This window comes from Lissotriton helveticus, chromosome 2_1 (genome assembly GCF_964261635.1).
Source record: "Lissotriton helveticus chromosome 2_1, aLisHel1.1, whole genome shotgun sequence".
Lineage (NCBI taxonomy): Eukaryota > Metazoa > Chordata > Amphibia > Caudata > Salamandridae > Lissotriton > Lissotriton helveticus.
In genome coordinates this window covers 1398059107-1398083546 of record NC_136059.1, presented here as the reverse complement: position 1 = coordinate 1398083546, position 24440 = coordinate 1398059107, and the positions used below count along the sequence as shown (strand labels likewise).

Genomic DNA, 24440 nt, shown 5'->3' with positions numbered 1-24440 from the left:
GTCAAGGGAGGGGGCACGGGCAGTAAGGATAACAGCTCTCTGCCGCCTACAGTACTTCGATGACCTAGAATTTTCTGCACCAATTTCCCAGAGCCCCAGCAGCCACTGGTGCACAACCTGTTGCCGAACACCGCCCTAAGTAAGAAAATTCCAGGACTGCAGCTGCTGCTACAAAATCCACTAAAGGTAAGCTTGGTAGTGGATGAAAGGGAACTGGTACTCAAGCTGTTAGGAGAGTGGTTGTCCACAGCCTCTTGCCCGAAACCCTGCTTGAGTTGTTCAGGTAACTAGTCTACCATCCTCCCTTGCCAGTGCTCTGGCTGAGCAACCCACCTACATAAAACCCTGACTCATGCCTAGCTTAGCAACATACCAAATTTGTCAGAGCCAGAATTAATGTTTTTTCGTCTCCTGCCTTTTGACCTGTACCTCCTGCAATGCCAATGCCCCATGCCTTTGTTCGATGCCCATGCCTGAATTTTTTGGGTAGTGTTGCTTTGCAATACCCATCTCCTCATGTTCTCTCCCTCTGTTTCAGAAAGTTAGACCCCTCCACCTAGGTGAAACCGCTACTGACCCCAGCTGCAGATAATGTACTTGCTGCATGGTTAAATACTTATAAGACCCCAAAGGCGAGACCGTTTGCATTGCATTTGCTTGTTTCCTGTCCCTGTAGCTTTCCAAGTCTCTCCCTCTCTCTACAATTCTACTCCCTTCTATCTCTCACTTGGTCTTTTTCTGGTTCTCCTCTACTTTCCTCTCCTTCTAGCCAAACTGGTACTCTTGCTCCCCAGTGTTTGCTCTTCTCCTGTCTGCTTCTCTCTTTTTCTCATCTCTGTGGTTATAACTTTATACGTGTGTATGAGTGTGAGCATGCATGTGTGCCCGTATGTACACATATGTGTTTAGGTAGTATGTGTGTAGATAGATAGGCGTCTATTTGAGTATATACATATGTTCTCATGCATGTATGTTCATATGAATACATTTATTTAAGTATTTATTCTGTGTTTTTATTGTTAAATAACTTAAAGGTCCTGGCATATGCCTATTCATAACAAGAAATTAAAATGGGCATTAGAGTCCAGGGTCTCGCACGCACATGAAAAGGCTTGGTCTGCAATTTATAAAAATAGCTACTTTTTTCATCATCAAAAAATACAGTAAATGAGGGTCTCCCATAATATGATGTCATCACCATCTGTCACAGGTCACAGGTGGGAAGCTCAGTGGGTCCATACAGTGCTGCCAAAATGTTCTATGAGGAATACCAACTATTGAGTTACTATCACTGTTCCAGAGTCCCAGGCAATTATGTTGTATGTATTTATTATACCAGTAGGAGTTAAAGTGAGGTGATGCCCAGCAACTAGCTTCTGTAGAAGAGAAACCCAGAAAATTATTATTTTGCTGTGCAGACATGTCCTTCACAAAAATAAGGAAATCAGCCATTGAACTGATTTTCACACACTTTGCTGGAAGTAGTAGTGAAATTCACATGTGTGCTGCAGACTTTTCTAGCAAAAAAAACGTTTTGGGCAGCAAAAGTTCGGCAAATGTCGTAACAGTATAAAAAGTTCAAACATTCGTTCAATGGAATGATCATGAAATGTGCACAATTCCACCGAGGGATAAAAAACGTTGTACCTCTTGTTCTATTCGCTCAATCCCCAGTCTTCCTTCTGAGGTTGTGGAGAGTAAAACAATATTTTTTATCATCAAGAAATGAGTCACTTTTAGTGTGTGCTCCACAGACTGACCTTTAGTATCTTCACTAAAAGTACATTAGCAAATAGCATTTAAATTATTGCTAAAAATAATTCATATTTGGGCATATAAATCACTGTGGCACAAAAAGACAAATTAATCTGCCCCAAATCACTCCGTTTGGGAAACGGTTGAGCTAAGAATTAAGGCATAATGCCTGAGAATTCAGCCTCCCAAGATGCTTTGAGAATGCACATAGGTGACACGTAATATGGGTGTCTCGCTCTGTATTGAGCAATCTTACATTGCATTCTGCCGCAAGTGAAGTTTTAGGACTGCATCAGAACTATATGCATGGCAGTGAGTTGTTACCATCCCATTTTGTTTTGGCTCTCCTGCAGGGCAATACCTCTACAGTCCAAGTGAGTATTTTAGCCCAAATAACTAGTCACGGAATAGTCATCATCATATACTTTATTCGGCTTTTCAGATAAAAACCATAAAAGTCACAGATAAAACAGTACATACAAAGAAAGGAATGAAATGCCCCCCACCAATCACTGTAAACAGTCAACGGGTAACGTACATATCTCACACATATTAAAAGTTAACAGAATAAAAGAAAATCTAACAGCCTGGTAGACATAAAGATCTAATCACAGCTCAATCTACGCCTAACTACCGCCTTTAGAAAACTAAGGACGTACCATACCGAGGACCCTAAAAGGGGGGCTAAAAATTTAAAAGCAGGACATACTTGATTAAAATGTAGGAGTTTTAAAAGTGGGATTATAAAAGTCTTTCTCAGTATCTCGTAAAAACTGCAAAACATTACAAAATGGATCATGTCCTGCGTAGATCTGTTGTCGCAACCGCATAATGGCAAGGTCTGGGTTTCATTAGTTCTAACTCCTCCCTTTTTACTGCCTGGAAACTAAAGAAGTGCTACTTGACCCAAACCAATTCTTTCCTGGTAATGGTTTCCGGGTCACTAAAGCGTTCAGCCCTCCTAAGAGTTCTGAACCCATTACCAATATCTGTTAACCAGGGGATGTGATGGGCGTAATCAAGAGCCATGCAGTCCCTAATGATGTCTCTGTGTAAGGAAGGCCCCTTTTCCCCCCACACTTTAAGCCAGTAGATTAAAGGGTGAGACGACAATAGATCTGACAAGTAGGGCATAGCCAATTCTTTGTGTACCACAAAGGTTGGGGTTCCATAAGGTACACATAGAGGACGTCTTAAAAATCTATTTTCAACTCTCTTTAACTTATCAGCCATGGAGTAACCCCATATTTCATTACCATATGATACCTGCGCTAGGCACTTAGCTCTATATATCTCTAGTATTGCACCTATTGGTTTTCTGCCCAACCGGGAGGCAAAGTTAAAAATTGCCGCGTTGGCTCTTAAAAAATCCCCTTTCTTCTTTCTTCTTAGAGGGCCCCACTTTAGTTTTGCATCCAAAGTGACCCCCAAATAGGAAAACACCCCAGTTTTGGGGACCGATGTGGACCCCACCTTAAAATGAAAGGACTTCCCGGTACCAGGACCCACCTCCATCACATAGGATTTGGAGTTGTTGACTAACTGGCCCCATTCCTCCATAAATTTCACAAAGGAATTGAGAAGGGTTTGTAGTTCTTTCTTTCTGTCCTAGACATGAGGACAACATCGTCTGTGTACATTAGTACTGGCAGACCACGCCGTCCCACCTATGGGGCATTTACCGGAGTAACGGTCCGGGCCTTCTCCAAGTCATTAATGAACAAGTTACTTACCTTCGGTAATGCTTTTTCTGGTCGATACAATATCTGCCTGTGGATTCCTCACCTTGTGAATATCCCCTTGCGCCAGCAACATTCGGAAATTCTTTTCGTAGCTTCGCGCCGACGTGGACTTGGACGTCATAGAGGCACGGCACCGCTCGTGACTCCGCTGACATCACCGACGCCTATAATAGGCCCACGCCGGCGTGATGACATCAGTTCCGCCCTTTTTTCCGTGCCTTCGAGGCACACGGACGGGCCAATGACAGTAGACATATACCCAGTATACGCAGTACAAATATCAAGGTAACACACACAGTGTGAAGCAAATGCAACAAAACATTTGAAATAAACAACCCCTTGAAAATAAAACAAATACATAATAGAAACTCTGGCATAGAAGAGTGGACAACGGGGAGGCGGGTGGGTCAGTGAGGAATCCACAGGCAGATATTGTATCTACCAGAAAAAGCGTTACCGAAGGTAAGTAACTTGTTCTTCTGATAGATACATCTGCCGTGTGGATTCCTCACCTTGTGAATAGAGTCCCACAGCAGTCCCCACTCCCGGAGGAGGGTGTCCACTCTTCTAGACCAGGAAATCCTGAAGGACAGAGCGTGCAAAATGACCGTCCCTCCTCACTTCGGAATCCAAGCAGTAATGCTTCGCGAATGTGTGGAGGGAAGACCAAGTTGCCGCTCTACAAATATCCTCTACAGGCACACCTCTAGCCAATGCTGAGGTCGAAGACTTAGGTCTAGTAGAATGAGCCCTTATACCATCTGGTGGTTCCTTATTATGTTTCTTATATAGCGCCTGAATTCCTTACCGGCCAAAGAGTAGCAGATCTTAATACAAAGGACGATCCATCTTGATAAAGTCCTCTTATGGACCGCTCTTCCTCTCTTGCAGCCAGCAAAGCCAATGAAGAGCTGGTCATCCAACCGACAGTCTTTAGTTCTGTCCAGGTAAAAAGACACAGCCCTCTTGGGGTCCAGACAATGTAATCTCTCCTCATCCTTGGAAGGGTGTGCGGGAGGATAAAAGGTAGGAAGGGTAATGGATTGACCAAGGTGGAAAGGAGTCACCACCTTAAGCAGAAAAGCAGCCCTGGTCCTAAGAACCATTCGATCAGCGTGAATGGTCAAGAAAGGGGGCTTGTAACTAAGAGCTTGAAGCTCACTTACCCTCCTTGCCGAGGTTATCGCAACGAGGAAAACTGTCTTAAGAGTCAAAAGCCTCATAGGACATTTGTGAAGAGGCTCAAAGGGAGCACCCATCAGAAAGGTCAAAACAAGATTTAAGTCCCACTGAGGCACAATAAAAGGAGTAGGAGGGAACTTATTTATGAGGCCCTTCAAAAACCTTAAGACTACAGGAGATTTAAAAAGAGAGGGCTGGTCAGGAAAACAGATAAAAGCCGACAGCGCTGAAAGATAGCCCTTCACTGTGGCAACAGCAAGCCCCTGCTGTGCCAGAGAAAGGGCAAACTGGAGAACATTAGATAAATGGGCCTTCAAAGGGTCTATAGACTTCTCCCTGCACCAAGTAACAAATTTTGACCACCTATAAGAATAGATAGACTTAGTGGAGTCACGCCTGGCTGACAGGATGACATCCACTACATCAGGCGGGAGAGAAAAAGAACTCAGTTTGCCCCGTTCAATCTCCAGGCATGAAGGTGTAATGTCTGGAGGTGGGGGGGTAGAACCTGCCCCTCCATCTGGGAGAGGAGATCTGCCCTCTGAGGGAGACGGAGTGGCGGGCACGAGGAGAGGTGGAGAAGATCTGTGTACCACACCCTTCTTGGCCAATCCGGGGCGATCAATATAACTTGGGCCCGGTCTTGGCGAATCTTCCTCAGAACCCGAGGAATCAAGGGTATGGGAGGAAATGCGTAAAGGAGTCGTGAGCCCCAACTCAACTGAAACGCGTCCCCCAAGGCTCCTTGCATCGGATACTGGAGACTGCAGAATAACGGGCAGTGAGCATTCTCTTGAGTGGCAAAAAGGTCCACCTGAGGAGTCCCCCACAATCGAAAGACGTGGCGAACTACCTCCGGATGAAGCCTCCACTCGTGGTCGGCAGAGAACTGCCGACTGAGACTGTCTGCACGAACGTTCTGAACTCCGGCCAGATGATTTGCCATCAGACAAATCCGATGGTCCTGAACCCAGGACCAGAGGCGCAGAGCCTCTCTGCAGAGACACTGTGACCCCACTCCTCCCTGTTTGTTGATGTACCACATCGCGGTCGTGTTGTCCGTCAGGACCTGGACCGAACGACCGTGAAGGGAAGGGAGGAAGGCCTTGAGCGCCAGACGTATCGCCCGCAACTCTAGAAGGTTGATATGAAGCAACCTTTCCTCCGGAGACCAAAGACCCTTGACCTCCAGGTCCCCCAGATGAGCACCCCACCCTAGAGTGGATGCATCCGTTATTACTGTGGCCACCGATGGAGGCAGTTGGAAAGGCTTTCCTTGCGACAGATTGCCTTCCACGCTCCACCAAGAAAGATCCGCCGCAGTTTCTCTGGAGATCCTCACTGACTCCCTGAGATCTCCGCTGTGCTGATACCACTGCCTGCGGAGGCACCACTGGAGTGCCCTCATGTGCCAGCGTGCATGGTTGACCAACAGAATGCAAGAAGCCATCAGACTGAGCAGGCGAAGGACCTTCAGGACTGGAACAACCGCTCCATTGAAAAATAAAAGAATCATTGCCTGTATGTCACGAATCCTTTGAGAAGGAGGGAATGCACGGCATACAGTTGCATCCAGTACCGCACCTATGAACAGGTTGCACTGGGAGGGCACCAGGTGAGACTTGGGTACATTTATTGAAAAACCCAACCTGTGCAACAACTGAGTTGTCTCCTGCAGATGATGGAGCACCTTTTCGGACGACTCTGCCTTGATCAGCCAGTCGTCCAAATACGGGAATACAGGAATCCCCGACCTTCTGAGATGTGCTGCCACCACTGCCATCACCTTGGTGAAGTCTCGAGGCGCAGTAGTAAGACCAAACGGAAGGACCGCAAACTGGTAGTGTTGCGACCCAACCGTAAAACGGAGCTACTTTCTGTGCGACTTCAAGATGGGAATATGAAAATACGCATCCTGTAAGTAGAGCGACACCATCCAGTCTTCTTCCAGCAGCGCTTGAAGAACCTGTGCAAGAGTGAGCATCTTGAACTTTTCCTGTTTCAGGTAAAGGTTCAAGATCCTGAGATCTAGGATTGTCCGAAGTCTGCCATCCTTCTTGGGGATCAGAAAATACTGGGAGTAGCATCCCTGACCCCTCTCCTGCTACAGAACCACCTCTATTGCACCCTTTCTGAACAGTGCCAGGACTTCTTCCTGCAGGAGAAGAAGGTGGTCCTCCGAACAAAAACCCTGGCAAGGAGGGTAATTTGGGGGAAACTCCCGAAAGGGAAGAGCATATCCATTCCCCACAAGATTGAGAACCCAAAGATCCGATGTTATCAATTCCCAATCTCGTAGGAAATGGGTAAGCCGGCCCCCCACTGGGACCACATGATCCGGAATGGCGGATCTAGGGCTGCTTTGCTGAGTTGGCAGGGGGCTGGGAAGGGGAAGAAGAGGAGGAGGAGGAAGCTTGACGGCCTCTAGAACGGGCTCTTTGCCTGCCCCTGTATGATCTGTACAGTGTATTTTGCTGTTGCTGTGGCTGCTGCTGAGATGGTCTGTAGGAACGAAAGGAAGATCTGCCAAATCCTCTGAAGCGCCTTCCAGTAGTACCCCTGGACTGAAGGCCCAAAGATTTCGCAGTGGCCCTACTGTCTTTAAAACGTTCCAAGGCCGCATCAGCCTTCTTGCCAAACAATCCTGAGCCATCAAAAGGCAAGTCCATCAAAACAGACTGAACATCTGTAGAGAACTCCGACGTTTTAAGCCATGCGGTTCTCCTAGTGGCCACGGAAAAGCCCATGACCCTCGCCACCGAATCAGCAGTGTCCAACCCACTCTGAATCACCTGCCTCGCAGCAGCCTGAGTGTCCGATATCAACTCCTGAAAATCCTTTCTATCCTCCTCAGGGATTTTCGGAACCAACTGCTTAACAGAATCCATCAAGGCATGGACATACCGCCACATCAGACAATTTGCGTTGGTTGACTTTAACGCCATACTCGCTGAGGAGAAGACCTTCTTGGCAGCCTGATCCTGCTTTCTGGACTCCTTATCCCCAGGAACCTGCAGAAAAGCACCAGCGGACCTCTTCGAGCAGGCAGCCTGCACAACCAAACTCTCATGCAGGGGGTGCGTTGACAAAAAATCAGGGTCACCAGGCGCAACCCTGTACCTCCTCGCCACTGCCCTAGAAACCGCAGGAGTAGACAAAGGCTTCTTCCAAACCTCATAGATGGGTTCAGCTAACGCATCATTAAAGGGCAGCATTGGCTCAATAGAAGAGGAGGGTGAGTGAAGAACTTCAGTTAGAAGATTTGACTTATACTCAGCAGTAGGCAGAGTAATGTTCAACAAATTTGCCACCTTTTTGATAACAGTGTGATAAGGCACCACATCCTTTGAAGGCACATTCGACACCGAAGCCAAATCCCACTCAGGAGATAGTTCAAGCCCACTGGCCTCTCCCAGGTCCTCAAAAGGATCTTCAGACTCCTGCAACTCTCCTTCCTCCATATCAGCATACCGATATTGTTCTTCCTCCAGAAGTCTCTGGGCTTCTCTCCGTGACCTTTCCTTCACGATAGAAGTCGAAGGATCCGGAACCGACTCCGACGGGGCCGGGTCCGGCGTCGAACCCAAAGTCGAATGAGGTCGTTTCACACGAGATCGAACAGAATCCTGCCTCGGAGTCGTAGGCACCGGCGTCGATGGAACCGGCGTCGACGGAGTCGGCGTCGTACGCTTCGGCGTCGATGACATGCGGTGTCAGAAAATGCCAATGCAGTGGTAGAGCCGGCATAAAAGGCATGAAGGGCGCAGGAGCATAAGCTTGGGGAACACCCAAGTTAAAAGACATAGGACCCGTGGGACCAACAGGTGCACCAGACGGGTACATTGCCCTGGAATAAACACCAAACATGGCGTTCAGGAATTGGGATGGATCCTGACCTGGAGCCGGAAAATCTGGATACGGTCCTCCGGGCTGTTCCCGAGGAGGTGGAGTCGACACGAAGTCGACCTCTTCCCCGAGCCCCGGAACCGGGGTCGACGAACCCGCAGGCACCGGAACCTCAGCCTCACCAACCTTCTGCACCTCACCTTCATCCTCCTGACCAGAAGGATTGGACGGATCTGGAGAAGGGATAGCCAACTGCTTCGGCGACTCAGGCGAATTCGGATGCGAAGCTTCACCAACAGAGTCCTGAGCCTCCGACGCCGAAACCTCCGCTTCTTTATTAAGAAGTTTGACCTGCGACTTCGGCCTCCAACAGAGTCCTTCCCTGAGTGATGACGTGACTAATGGCTCCTCTTCTTATGCTTTTTCCTTGAGGATCTTGAAACATGAGCTGAAGACGATTCCAAGCGCGACTTCGATCGAGACCTCGACCTCGAACGCCGAGATCGAGACTTCGAAGTCTTTTTAACCTTCTTACTCTTCAGCCTTGCCACGAGGAGTTTCATCTCCCTTTCCCGCAGGGCCTTTGGGGTCATCTTCTTACAACAAGGGCAATCCTCGACGTCATGGTCGGAACTCAGGCACCAGACGCAGCACTCATGCGGGTCAGTAATAGACATTGTCTTGCCACATTCTCCGCAAGCCTTAAAGCCAGTCTTCTTCGACGACATCTCGAAGAAAACAGAAACAGCAATAATAGAACAAGAGTAACAAAGTTACCAGGAAGCTACAGTACGATCCCAGAAAACCGTTAGCGTCGACGACGCGAAAAAAAGGGAACTGATGTCATCACGCCGGCGTGGGTCTATTATAGGCGTCGGTGACATCAGCGGAGTCGCGAGCGGTGCCGTGCCTCTATGACGTCCAAGTCCACGTCGGCGCGAAGCTACGAAAAGAATTTCCGAATGTTGCTGGCGCAAGGGGATATTCACAAGGTGAGGAATCCACACAGCAGATGTATCTATCAGCAATAAAGGTTAAATAAAAAAGGGGCTAGAATACATCCCTGGCTCACTCCTCTCTGAATAGGGAATTGCTGAGTGACCTGTCCCTCTTTCGTGAACCGTACCACAGCTTTAGTGTTCCTATGTAGCTCAAGTAGGAAAAGGACGATCTCTTTATCCACACTCATGCACAGTAAACATTTCCATAACTTATTTTGGTTAACACAATCGAATGCGGATGACAAGTCCATAAACGCAGGATATATACTGCCTGGACAAGCAACAGTGTATTTACTAACGATCATATACAAGTTCAAGCATTGATTGATGTGGACCTCCTTGGGCAAAAGCCGTATTGTACATCTGTCAAGATATTGTTAGCATCAGCCAATGTGGACAACCTTTCCAACAAGACCTGTCCTAACACTTTGACCAATGAGTCCGAAAGGTATATAGGCCTATAGCATAGGGTGCTATCTCTGTTTCCTTTGTTAAAAACCGGAACTATGGTTGATAGGTACCAAGTACTAGGCCATTCCTTGCTGATAGAAGCATTTATAAACGTAGTGAGGATTTGCACCCATAGCTGGGGTTTAGATAAAAAGAGGTCCGGATGGATGCCATCAGGGCCAGGTGCTTTCTTCTTAGACAGCCCAGCTATACCTTTATTAAGTTCCTCGGCTGTAATGAGAAGAGGACGACTTCCCTACCACTCTGACTTGCTGTATGTCTGCTTGCTGGAGGAACATTTCCTGAAAGCGACAGACCCAATCCTCTTCTGTAATATGTATGTGTAAGGGCTCAGAGTTTTCCCCTGACAAAAAGGAGCAATTAATAATGCTCCAGAATTGGGTACTACTTTTCTGGCGACAAGCCTCATTGAGTTTGCTCCAAGCCTCCTCTTTTAGCTCATTCTTCCTCCTTGCTATTTTGGTTTTGTATGACCCTCGACACACCCTCACTGAGGCGAGGTTCCTTGTAAGGGTACTCAAGGCCGCCCTCAAATTCCTGGCTGCCTTAGAACAGCCATGATCAAACCAACTCATGGCACGTCCCTTCCGAGATGTGGGTGGAGCCTCTAGAAGGAGTTCAATTGTACGTGAAATGGCCGAAAATGCCTCCAACACAGCATCTGCCTCCCCTCGTCCAGTTGTACAAATGTCGATTTCCCTCCTGCATGTTGCCGTAAGGGTCTCATAAAAGGAGTCCGGAGATATCTGCTCCCACCTAAGCCTTCTGCCCTGATCTACTACCCTTAAGGATCCACTAGGGACAACACTGGGAGATTTCCTTACCTTGGGCCAGGTGGTTGAAATGCACAGCGGGTTATGGTCGCTATAAAGGCCTCAACCTAGAAATCCAAAAGAAGTTGGAAAAATGGTCTGGAAACAAAAATATAATCTATTAGCGTTGAGCACCCCCTTCCAATAAAAGTCGGGAGTAAATACTTTCTGCTATGAGCCACCCTGGACCTTGACATGGTTAAGTCAAACTCGTCAGCTAGTGTGTTAAGACTATCTCCCTGCAAGGTGTGTTCAGCATGTAACCCCTCTAGCCAGGGGCAACCCATCCTGGGTTCGGAACCTACCTCTGGGTCCCCACAAAGATGGATGTTAAAGTCTCCTGAGATCAAGAGGTGACCTGTCAGGGTACCCTTTGTATCCATATTCCTTAAAAAAGTACCAAGTCTAGTAATGTTACAAAGAGATGAGTGCCCAAACATATTTGTCGACCCTTGAGAAAGTGAAATGGCCTGCAAGCAAACATTATCAGTGGGTATGTTCTTCTATCTGCATGGAATGTCCAAAGAAACGTATATTAGCAGACCTCCCTTCGGTCTACCTATCCATGAAGCAGTGGCTGGTACAAAAAAGGTCTTAAACCCCTTGAGAATTTCTTTTTACAGGTAGCCCACGTCTCCTGGAGGCATACAATACTAAATCCTTTGATAAAGGTGATCCAACCGGAGCCAATTAACTTGTTTGCAAGCCCTGCTATGTTCCAAGAAATTAAGTTGCAGGTTTTCTCATGATCTGCCCTTACTGTGAGAGGTCCCGGGATGACTCCGTGTAGGGATACTGGCTCTGCTGACTTGTCTACCGTGAGTCACTTGCAAGCATCCAATGATTCCAAAGGAGCAAAGGGGTTAAAGGTAGGAATGTCTTGGGAAACCAGCGGTCGATCCTGACGATCCCACCCTTTATGAGTTGAGCGTTTCCAGGTCCCCTCCCGATTGAGCCTTGGGATGTTGGAGGGGAGTCTGTATAAGTAACCTAGGTGGAAGGACGTTATGATTGAAACAGGGCCACCCCGATTGTTCTGACACACCGAGTGTAATATACGTTCTACTAGATTGGGTGTGTTGAAATTAACAATTATACAGTATCCTGCCCAGGTTTTCATTGACCTACCCACCCAGGAGACTCTACGCACCATAAGGATGTGTTTCTCCACCCTTAGTCCAAGAGTTGAGTTCCGATCCGGACAATGCAAAACCTTATTCTTGAGTGGATCGAAATCTTCAACAGCACCCAGGGGGAGTGCCAGAACATTTCCAAGTACCACCACATAAGGAAGACATTCCGGGGGAAGATGTATCGTTGGAAGCAACATTCATGAGTTCACCCTCATAGGGTCTGGTACATTAGAATCTGCGTGGAGCTCCCTACCTCTTTGATACCCCTACTCCATCGTTTGGAATCATGGTAGGCTGTGTACAGACAGTACTGCTATTGTGATCAGGTGCAACCGAAGACCGATGCCCACTTGGGCCAACTGTCCCCGGCTCTTCAGATAAGGTGGCAACTTTCTGTGCTTACTGTCTATGCCTGTGGTTGTTAGTTAAAAATTGTAGTTTTAGCCTGCCTGTAATTGCATATTTTATCACCTGTGTTGTGTTTAAAATTTGTGGTTTTCCCTGCCCATGATTGCCTCCATTTAGTGTGTTGAATTGTGGGATTTGCAGTCCATCCTCTGTAGTTTGTCCCTCTCATTCCTTGGTGACAATTCTGTTTTCCCTCCAAATTTCTCCTTTGCTCTGTGCTAAGACCTGTATGTTAAAACAGTGCACTCCCAGCCACCATTTTGTGTTCACAAGCCAGTGAAACCAGCCCCCTTGCCTCCCCCCAGAGCTACAGGGATTTTTCTACATCAGAGGGTGCTTATGTGAGCTGTTTAAACTGTGCTTTACTAGGGCCTGTGCACTTCGTTTTTTGGCCAGCGGGGGGAGTAAAGCTTTATTCAAACAGTACTGTTAGATTTCAAGTTAGTGAGGCCCTTTACCTGCTGAAGTCCAAAGTGTGGATTGAGCCTGTCTGTCTCCTAGGAGATTCTGAACATGAGAAGCAGCTGCCCAGCCCCACCCCCAGGCCAGCAGACCATTGGCTATTCAGCTACCAGGCAAGTCTGAGCCCTCCTCTCACACATGCCCAGGCCCCTTAAGGACTTGCTGGGTGCACCCCAAATCATTCTCCTCCATCTTGTGAGTTGCAGCCTACCTGTGCCCCCAGATCGCAGTGAGCAGAGTCCAGGAAGTGGTAAGGAGACAGACTAGTGCTGTCTCTTTCCAAGACAAAAAGTTGTTTAAAAAACGATTTTCACTTTCTGTGTTTACTGTCTATGCCTGTGGTTGTTACAGTTAAAAATTGTAGTTTTAGCCTGCCTGTAATTGCATATTTTATCACCTGTGTTGTGTTTTAAATTTGTGGTTTTCCCTGCCCACGATTGCCTCCATTTAGTGTGTTGAATTGTGGGATTTGCAGTCCAACCTCTGTAGTTTGTCTCTCTCATTCCTTGGTGACAATTCTGTTTTCCCTACGAATTTCTCCTTTGCTTTGTGCGACTACCTGTATGTTAAAACAGTGCACTATCAGCCACCATTTTGTGTTCACAAGCCAGTGAAACCAGCCCCCCTGCCTCACCCTCCAGCAACAGGGATTTTTTTACATCAGAGGGTGCTTCTGTGAGCTGTTTAAACTGTGTTTTACTAGGGCCTGTGCACTTCGTTTTTTGGCCAGAAGAGGGAGTAAAGCTTTATTCAAACAGTATTGTTAGATTTCAAGTTAGTGAGACACTTTACCTGCTGAAGTCCAAAGTGTGGATTGAGAATATCTGTCTCCTAAGAGATTCTGAACAGGAGAAGCAGCTTCCAACTTCCTGGCCAGCAAACCTTGTCTGAGGTCGCTGAGACCTTATATGGTCTGCTAGTGGTTAGTACATTTCCACACTGATTGGTGGTTGTATCTGGTGTTTCTATTGGATTAGGGTTAATGTCCTCATTGGTTGGATATTTGAGGGTTCTGATTGGTTTCTGGGTCTGTGATTCAATCATTGTAGGATTGGGACTAGGGCTAGGGTTAGGATTTCTATTGGAAATAGGGGCTAGGGCTACCTGTGCCATTGGTTGCATGGACTTGTTTTGGGACTACTGGTAGGGCTAGGGCCTTTATTGGACGTAGAGGTCGGGTTTTTTTAACTGATTGGCTGTAAGGTCCTGGTCTCCTATTGGTTCTAGATTTTAGGGCTAGTGTTGTGATTGGATAGTGTTAGGGCTCGAGTTCTCATTGGCTGAAGGGGTCACCTGATTACTAGGTCTATAAAAGGCCAGGATTAGGGCGTCTCAGCCCGGGCATCAAGGCTAAGGGCAAAGAGGACAAGGACAGATGCCTGTTTCAGCCTGTTAAGGGTAGACAGGACAAGGACAGATGCCTGTTTGAGCCTGTTAAGGGCAGAGAGGACAAGGGAAGTTTCCTGTTTGAGCCTGTTCGAGACTGGTCGGGACTAGGGCCAGAAATGCTGTCCAATATACATACCTCCTTTATGTACTCATGGATCAATACATTTATCACTTTCTTCTAATTTAGCATTTCCAATGCACTTCCCTATTTCTCAGCCTATACTTCGCTCAATATATCTTCTAGCCCAACCTTCTGACTCCTCTCAAACTTCTTTCTACTACTCTTTCCAATGCACTACCCTATCTCTCATCCTATACATCTATCAATATATCCTCTACATGTACTCTCTCATTTATCCCAAACCCCATACCACTACTATGATCCCCAAAATAACCCTTTCTAGACTCTCCCCTACACTACCCCTCCTTGTATCATCTGACACCTCTTTTACTATACCGATCCCCAAAACAAACCTTTCTAAACTCTTCCCTCTTTTCTACCCCCCAACCCTTCTCAATCCAAATAACTGACTAACATATCCACCACTAAAATTACTTTCATGTTTCATCATACTGATTCAACACTAATCCTGATGGGTTCCAGTGTAGGTGCTACTTGCGCTTCAAAACCCCATCAGGGGTAGCAAGCGCTATATAAATACAAATCTCTTACCCTTCACTATCCCGCCACCTACCCTTCTCTACCCAAATAACTGAATAACATATCCACCACTCAAATTACTTCATATTTTACTATACTAATTTTCAACACAAATCCTTTATGGGTTCCGGAGTGGCGTGCTACTCGCCAGAAAAACGCTTCAACATCCATCAGGGGTAACTAGTGCTATATGAATGCAAACCTTTCTTCCCCTTTTATCCCTCCGCTATCCTTCTCACTCCAAATAACTGACTAATATCCACCACTGAAATTACTTTCATATTTCACCATACTAATTCACCACTAATTCTTTATGGGCTTCCAGAGTAGCGTGCTTCAACACCCCATCAGGGGTAACAAGCGCTATATAAATACAAACCTTTTTTCCTCCTCTATCCTTCTGCTATCATTCCAAATCCAAATAACTGACTAACCTACACACCACTTAAAATGTACTTGCATGTTTCACTATACTAATTCAACACTAATCCTCTATGGGTCCCAGAGTAGCGTGCTACTTGCCGAAAAAGCGCTTTGACGCCTCGTCAGGGGTAGTAAGCACTATATAAATGCAATTACAATACAATACAATAACAAGTGGGGCCCCGCCGAGGATCCAGACCCCCTGCTAGCCTCCATTGGTTGATCTCTATTAGCTCCTGCTCAATTGTGGCTAAACGTATCATGATGGGGTCTAATTTGCACTCAATTTAAGTCATAAGTGAGCCCTTCGAGATGTCCATCACGGCTTCCATGTCCAACTTGGTTAGTGAAGTGGTTTTACTCACACCATGTCCATTCCCTTCTTCCCTTGGACATTTGGCTTTTGCACCTGTAGCTGGACCTTTCTGTTTTACCCCCGTTCTCCCCGCACTTTTGGCATCCCTGGGTTACCCACGCTACCCTCACGTTTGAAGTGGTTGGTGCTATAGGGACAGGGATGTTAAGGCTGGCTCTAGCTGCCTCTGGCCCGTGAGATCCCACTCGCTGGACTCCCTCTATCATATTCCCCAGAACCGGTGAACTAGTTAGACCAGATGCGGTCCCAAAAGCAAGATTGCTTACTTGGGAGCAGTCCGAGATGCTACCCCCCACTGCAGTGGGCTAGAAGCAAGACAAGGTAAAGGCGAGCGGGAGAGCCGACTAGACACCAGTTTGATTTCTTTCTCCATGATCCCTGCTTGATCCCTACTGCCCATGTTAAAAAAGCATCCATCGTGGTGTATGGAGGACCTGGAGGTGCTGGAGGTGCTAGCGCTGACCCTTTACGTCTTCCCATCACTTGCAAATGTTCTACCCAACTTGCAGTTCCAGGAGGGATGAGGAAAAGGATCGGCAGCTAAATGTACATCCACAGACGTGCTACTCCTGCTTCAAGGGAACAATACTCGGAAGGATCTCCTACCTCACGGATTTCAGCAGCCAGGAGCAGTCAAGAGTCCTTAGGGGCCCTTTCACAAAACTTGTAGACCAGGCCTGCACAAGAGTCCAATCTGCCGAACACCAAGCCAAGAGAGGGGGCCCAGCCCAGGTTCTTTCGGGCTATGACAGGATATGACGGGTGCAGACGGGCCACCCTTTGCCCTGGTTTTGCCCGAGCATGTCGCGCCCTCGTGCATCCCGTGCTGCGGGTGCCTGGTTTGGCTTAAATGATTAAATCATTGCATGGTAACACCTGGCACTTAGGATTTAGAATAAAGAAGGCAGTAACCAGAAAAATAAACTGCCCACCACTTTCAAGCATATCACTAATGAATAGCAGTAAGTAAGGCGAACAAGCCGGGCACATATTCGGATTCTCCCCTGAAACTTGTCTTCTATCCATCCTTCTACTCCATCATTCTCTCCATCCATCCATTCTTCTCTTTATTTGCCAATAAATACAATTCTTCTCTCTATCCATCCATCCATCAATCGATTCATCCCTGCTATCCATGCATTCATCAATCCATCCTCCGTCAACACTCCATCCCCAGAGGCACACCCTTACCCAGAGCATAAGCAGCTTAAGTGTGGGATTAATAAGGCAGTTGGGAGTAGCTACAAATCAAAATTGTGCCCTCCTTCTCAATGCATTCCCTCACTACCACACTCTAATGGTGTCCCTCTCTTCTCCATATCCCCCTTTCACATGTATTTAATTTCTTTTACAGTGCCACTCATTTTATGGGAGTGGGCCAAAGTGGTAGGTAGGGGACCCCACTCCCTCCATGTATTTAGAAGGTGGGCCCATTAGCTTTTGTTAAGCCACTGGGTATTATGCTGTGTTTCTTTGTTGTTGTACCTCAGCTACCTTTTTCATGCAGAAACACTTTTTTAGAATCTTCAAAGCAAATTCGGCACCACCACACCATTGAGCATGTAATAGCAGCAGCCAATAAAACATTTTGATCAGGCTTTACGACGGATACTGTACTATGGAACCATGGCTCCTACACACACACAAATTGGCATTGGATAACAACAGCCTTACCCGCTCTCCCTCAGGTGAAAGCATTGCTAATATATCATTCGTGAACACCTTTTTTTGCTCTCCATCTGCGGGAGGCTCCCCTTCAGAAGGCTGTACTTCAGCAAATTCTAGCCTGGAAATAGAGTCAAAGCATTTCCTCAAGTGAGGCTGAACAGCTTGAGGATTGCGTGTCTGAGCCAAAATCTCCAGCAGTTCATCATTTGACAAAAAGTAGAACCTGTTCAACGTAAAACATATACAACTTTAAATGAGCATATAATATATCAACATTATTAAACCTATTCACAAATAATAGGTGAGAATGGAATGTGAGAAGTATGAGCTTATTTGTAATGAACTATAATATTTTACAGCTGTATATTTGGGAATATATTTTATTGATGATTGAAGCACGTTCCAATACAGAAAAAATGGAGCTGTTTGTTGTCACATCTACCCATATGCGCACAGATACACATAAGATAAAACAGCAAAACGTACTACTTTGAAATGATTTTACTTTCATATTGACCTACAAGAAGAAAATGAGTTACTTACATGTAACTGCAGTTCTCCAGTATTGGTATCTTTCATAGATTCACATGCTTGAATCATTCCCCATCGTCGAAGTAGGAGTCCCACTCTACCATAATAAAGCAATATGCATCATTAACATAGGATATAATGGCAATGTGGAGAACATGTAGCATTTCCGATCATCTCCTCGGAGGAAGCAAGATGGCGACCGCGTACTGGTCATTTTGCAGTACAAGCGGGAAGGGCACGGTTTGTTTGAGCCCCTGCACCGGCGTCAGACGGTAATAATTGGCAGTGTACAAAGAAAGAATAAGACCTAAACGCTGTCCATCACCTACTGTACGTTCTGGGCATCAACAGCATGATTAAAGGAGCCCAGACTTGGGCTGCTGCGAGTGCCGTGCGGTGTCCTGTCTCTGTGGTTCCGGCTTCGGCTTCAGCGTGGTAGGCGTGGCGGAGTGGGCAGGCGGAGTGAGCGGAGTGAGCGGAGCACGGACGGAATAGCTCCGAAGGTAGCGGCTGGAGTGTCGGCGAAATCATAAGCGGCGGCAGCCCAGAGGAAAGTTCAGGCAGAGGAGCAATCTGGGCAGGAACCAGGAAAGGACGAGTCACCATGCAAGCTGCGCACGTCCCCAGTGGAGCCACCAAGAAAAGGGAAGCAAACCGCAGCAAAGACGCTTCAGGCAACCACATCAATCCCAGAGTTGTATTCACGGCGTGGCAAGGGGCAGATCTCTAAGGTTGGTGGCGCGGAAGAGGTAGCTGCCTTTCCGCTACGCTCACAGGAGATCGAGGCAGCGGGAGCACAAGTGTCAGGTACGGATGATACGGATGCAGCGCGCACCCCTTTGCCAAAGGATATTATCAACCAAGATAACCTTCAGGACCACGCAGGCAAAAACCCCAAAATAGAGTGAGCAGAGATCTCTACGGCTGGCGAAGTGGGGGACACTAGGATTAACTATCCTGGCTATTTGGACAGAGTACCGAGCAGTACCAAGGCAGCAGTGACGGAGGGGCAGGCCCTGGGTAATGATACTTCCATCCCACAGGGAGAGAATGAGGCTGTGGGCGGTCGGGCAGCACTGGTGCCGGTTCAAGCAGGCAATGGCAGTACTTTGGGAGAAGAAGAGACTGGAGGGCTGTGTCCTTCCATGGCCCCGATGGATGGTATAGAGAAAGAAAGCAGCGAATGCTTCTACTTTGTTTCAGAAGAGGCGGAGTGGTCTGAAGATGACCGGAGTTCATCTCAGGTGGAGAGTAACTTTGAATCTGAAAGCGATCTCGAACAGGATCCCACTAGCATGGCTAAAAGACCTAACGCTCAACTAAACCTGCAGGAGCAGTCTGTGCGAGATCTAAGCTGGGATCATTCATCCTTCATGCCACCCCAGGGCAGCCCTAATGTAGAAACTCCTGTAATCCATCCTCTGCTCCTAGAGGTTATTCATCAGGCAATTCTTGCCCATCGTGACGAAACACGCCAGGATAGCCGCAAATCGCAAGCAACAATGCGGAAGATGCAAGGTGTGGTCAGGAAGCTGCCAAGGCATGTGTTACTGTGGGAGATAGGGTGTCAAATTTCGAAGAAAGGATTGTCGCAACAGAGTCGGAGGCCGCCGCAGCCACCACTAAAGTAGAGTCCCAAAGTGCCCAGGTCATTGATATCCAGTGGAAGCTGGAGGACATGGAAAATAGGCTTAGGCGGAACAATCTGCGGGTGCTTGGGATATCAGAAGGGGTGGAAGGGTCGGATGTCAAGGCCTACATGATAAATCTATTCAAATCGGCCTTTCCAGAGCTTTCCGATTGGAACTGGTCGGTGGAAATCCAGAGGGCGCATCGCACTCTGTTTATAATCCGATCCAGTGCAGGGAAAGGAGATAAGCCAAAGGCAATTCTAATCTTTTTGGGCAATTTCATTTTACGACAGGCCATAGCTGAAAAAGCCAGACCAGAGGCAAGATGATCTAGTGAGGGAGTCACTTTTTTGTCTGGCCAGATTACTGTCATGTAACGGTTGAGAGGCGCTGGAGGTTGAGACAACTGATTAAACCTTTTCAGGATAAACACTTACAAGTATACCTCATCATCCAGCCCAACTCAAAATAATAAATGAAGGTCGGACACAGTATTTTGCTTCAGAAGTGAAAGCACAAGAGTATCTGGACTCCCTTGATAGCTAGGGAAACTAGCGGAAAGATGAGGAAACTAGCTGGATATGGCTAAGGGGGGGACGTGGCGTTGTGATTTCTCTGTATTCTGTATTATGTGTGGGTATAAAAGGGGTATTATGCGATGAACCGTAACTGGTGGAAAGTGCCCAAACCGCTACCACTGCAAGCATCACAAGCACAGACCAAGGACCTGAGCGCTTCACAAGGATGGGAGGAGCTGGGGAGAAAGGAAGGGAGGGGGGAGCTAGGGTGGGTTAAGGGAGGATGGGGGCAGTAGGGGGTGAGCATGGGGGGGGAAGCCAAAAAAAGAGAATTTATGGTACAAATGTGTTTTCATTTTTGGGAGAGGGGTATGGTTTTTCTTTTGAAATATGTGTTGTCTTTATTCAGCTGGTGGTACAAAAAGTGAAGGAAATGTTCAAATGTGATAATGGTGAATCTTAGTATATGCTCGATTAATATAGGAAGGCTAATTGATTGTAAAAAAAGGCGTAGATTGGCCGAGTTTGTTAAATCTGAACATATAGACATCTTATGTCTACAAGAAACACATCTACCCTGGGCAAAGAAACAGCTGCTTAATTTGGTAGGCTTCGATATTCTGTCATGTTCTTCTCAAACTTCAACAGTAAGAGGGGTAGTCATTCTAGGGAAAGCTGGACTTGGGGGGGCCAAGCGCTCCAAGGCTGATGCATCAGGGATATGGGCATTGTTCGAATTGTGTATTGGTATAACAATCTGTGGGATATATGGCTCTAACCAAGATGACCCTGAGGTTTTCGAATTGTTAGAGAGGGATTTGTCTAACTGGTCCACTTCTATCGTGGTATGTGGTGACTTAAATATATCTGCCGACCTTATCAATAAAAACTCATATGTAGGCCGGAAGCCAAGGGTATTTCGGGCTTTGTGTTCTATGATGCAGACCCATGGTCTATCAGATGTATGGGGAAACAAGGAGCCCGGTAATCCCGGGTTCACCTATTTCTCATGTCCACAAGATATACGAAATTGGATTACTTCTTAATTTCATGTACAGAAATGAGCAAAGTCAGTATCAGGAAGCTACCAAAGGTCCTATCGGACCATAGCCCGCTGTATTTGAGCTACGATTTTTTAAAGTCAGCAAGGAAACAAAGGGCCTGGACATTTGATAGGAAACTGCTGGCAGATAGCATATATGTTGAGCATCTCAAGAAATGGACCCGGGAATTCTTTGACGCCAATCGCTACAGTGCACCCAGAAATAATGTTTGGGATACATTTAAAGCAGCATTAAGGGGGGAAACAATTAGCTATGCTGCCCGGATCAGGAAAAAATTGCTGGCAGATAAGGATAGGTTACTAGCTGAATTGACAGAAGCAGAAGAGCAACATGACCAAGATATTATACAAGGGAAAGAAGGGAAAGAAAGCCAGCTGAGAATTAGCTCTGTTAAAGCAGAGATACACAAACAAATGGCCGAAAAAGCTGCTTCCGAATATCAAGCATATATAGGCAAAATGTACGAAACAGGTGAGCAGGTGGGCAAGGCGTTGGCACTCCGGATCAGACAGGGCACCACCAAAAATATAATAACTAGCATCCAGGAGAACGGCCGGGAGTTTGTAGAACCACAGGAGATTCTCGAGGTGTTTGAAAATTTCTACCAAACATTATACCAGGAAGAGATGGAGGGGGAGAAGCCACAGGGGGAGTATCCGGATGAAGGTGCCAAACTGGATGATTTAGAGAGGGAAGAATTGGAGAGAGACGTGAAGGCCAATGAAGTTTTAGAGGCATTACAAGAGCTAGAAGCCGGTAAAGCGGCGGGCCGGATAGTATCCCATTGGAGGTTTATAAATGTATCTCTAGTGAGGTGGCACTACTGTTACTAGATTTATTTAATGGTATAATGGGTACCGGTAAAATACCGGAGACATAGAGGGACACAAACATAGTGGTATTCCACAAGAAAGGGAAGCCTAAAGAAAACCCTGGGTCGTATAGGCCGATATAGCTTATAAATGCAGACAATAAAATCTATGCTAAAATCTTGGCGAAGCGTTTGGGGAGGGTCATTGGCGGTCTGGTCTCCCCTTGGCAGCATGGGTACATTCCAGGGTGGGGAACAACCAATCATATAAGACGAGCAATATTCTTGTTTGATGCCCATGCTGTCGGGGGAGGAGGGGGTGGGCATGATCCTCCTATAAGCTGAAAAAGCCTTTGACCACGTTAGATGGGATTATCTGTGGGGGGTACTTGTAGGAAGAGGTTTTGGTCCAAGAATTCTGACTGCCATCAAAGCCATGTACTCTGATCCAGTTGCTAAGGTGCAGTTGATGGGTGAAAGCTCGGGGAGAATTAACATAACAAGGGGGACCCGTCAGGGGTGTCCCTGTTCACCCATCTTGTTCGCTATGTACATAGATCCACTAATTAGGTAGATTCTGCGCAATGAGGAGATCAAGCCGGTTATAACTAATAGATTTGAGACCAAAATATTAGCTTAAGCTGATGATTTGGCAGTAATCACTGTGGAACCTGCGTTGGCTATGCGTGCATTAGTCGAAATCACCAAGAAATTTGGCAGGCACTCAGGATATTGCCTGAATGAGGGGAAAACCCAGGTAATCTGTACTAAAAATATCACTAAATCAGATAACAGATATGTGGATTCTGCAATATATTTGGGAGTGACAATTAACGCAGCAACAGAATTAATTATAAAGGATAATTTTGTCCCGCTATTAAAAACAATCGAGTGGTATCTTAAAAGAATTGACACTCTGCATTTGTCACTAATAGGCAGATCCAACGTCCTGAAAATGACTATGCTACCCAAAGTCCTTTACTTGTTTTGTTCCATTCCCTTTCTAATAGATGAAGCGATGATAAAATCAATGGAAGCCATTTTTATGGCAATATGAGAAGATTAGGCGCTCATTAAAATTCATGTCTCTCTCACAGGAACAGGGCGGTTTAGGAATCCCGAATGTAAGGTATTATCTTTGGGCATGTCTGTTAACCCAAATGGCAATTTTATTTGACCCATCTACAAGTGAACCACATAGCCAAGACCTGCCACATCATAATCAAAATATCCCTTCTATATATGAGCTATTAATGGGGAGGGAGGCGGTGGGGGTTCTATGAAGGAAAACGGATCGTAGGTATTTTAAGAAAATGCGTTATAAGATACTGGACAGCGCTTGGGAGCTGTGGAAAAAACTACCGAAGACATTATTAATCCCAAAGATTAATCTTCATACGCCACTCTGCAAGTCAGGGCTCTTCCCAAACTTAAGTATGGATGGTGCATGGAAATACTGGGATCAGCAGGGTATTTGAACAGTAGGGGATATAATGGAGGGAGATGGTGTGATGAGTTTTTGTGCGATGCAGCAGAAATATGGTATATCTAGTAGTCAAGGCTTTAAATATGTCCAGGTCTCGCAAACACTCAAAACTAAAAGACCCCGCATCTCCCCTGGCAATCGGTGTACTGTATTGGAGTATTTGCTAAAAGGGGGACGAAGGATCAAAATTATCATTAATGTCTTAATATCGGGGATGCAAGATGATATGGAAAAAAATGAAGCCTCAAGGGCCATAAAATTGGATGATCCAGACGTGGATCTGGATAAAGCGTTGCAATTAGATAAGGAGATTTTAAGTTCTTCTAATTTAAAAGCATAACATTTTAAAACATTATTTAATCTCTATTTTACACCCTCTAAATTATTTGACTGGGGCAAAAGGGAAGATAATAGATGCCCCAGATGCTCGAAAGGGCCCGCGGATCTGTTGCACATGTTCCATCATTGTGAGAAATTAAGTATTATAAAAGGGGAGATCGAGACATTCTGGGAGGGGCTGCTAGGCTTTAAGATCAGCCTATCCCCGACCTTAATGATCTTGGGAAGTGAAAGTAAGCTGGGTGTAAATAAAGAGACTGAAGCGTTCGTTTTTATATCGGCGGCAGTGCTGCGGATTCTTATATCAGCAGCATGGAAGGATGTTACCGCTCCATCATTTCAGATGTGGCTGACCAGGCTCTCGGGTATTCATAACATCGAGTCTACACTTTATGCACATAAGGGCAGGAAAACACGGCAGCTTGGGCTAAAAATCTGGGCGCCCCTGAAAACCTGCAGAGATTCACGATTGCAAATATAGGCTAGTATATATTTACTTGTATAACTTATTTTTATATACAGAGGTTTTATTACTTTTTTGTGAACGTGAAAGTATATGTAAATATATAGTGTCTATTTATCATATTTATTGTATTTCCTTTTAATCCTGCAAGATGGAATAATGTATGAAATCATGTTTATTGTTATTTTGTACCAGAATTAAATTCTCAATTAAAAAAAAAAAAAAGTACTCATTTACTTTTCCAGTATTGGATATTTCATAGATTCAT

The 24440-nt window shown here is 46.2% G+C and overlaps 1 protein-coding gene across 1 annotated transcript in view; it reads right to left on the bottom strand.

Annotated features, from left to right (window-relative positions):
- Nucleotides 1-24440, bottom strand: part of LOC144820261 (dynein axonemal heavy chain 6-like) — a 1187310-nt gene that overhangs the window by 485820 nt on the left and 677050 nt on the right. The window contains exon 24 of the mRNA XM_078677850.1: nt 17336-17552. Within this exon, the coding sequence (XP_078533976.1) occupies nt 17336-17552 (217 nt within the window). The remainder of the gene's footprint in view (nt 1-17335; nt 17553-24440) is intronic.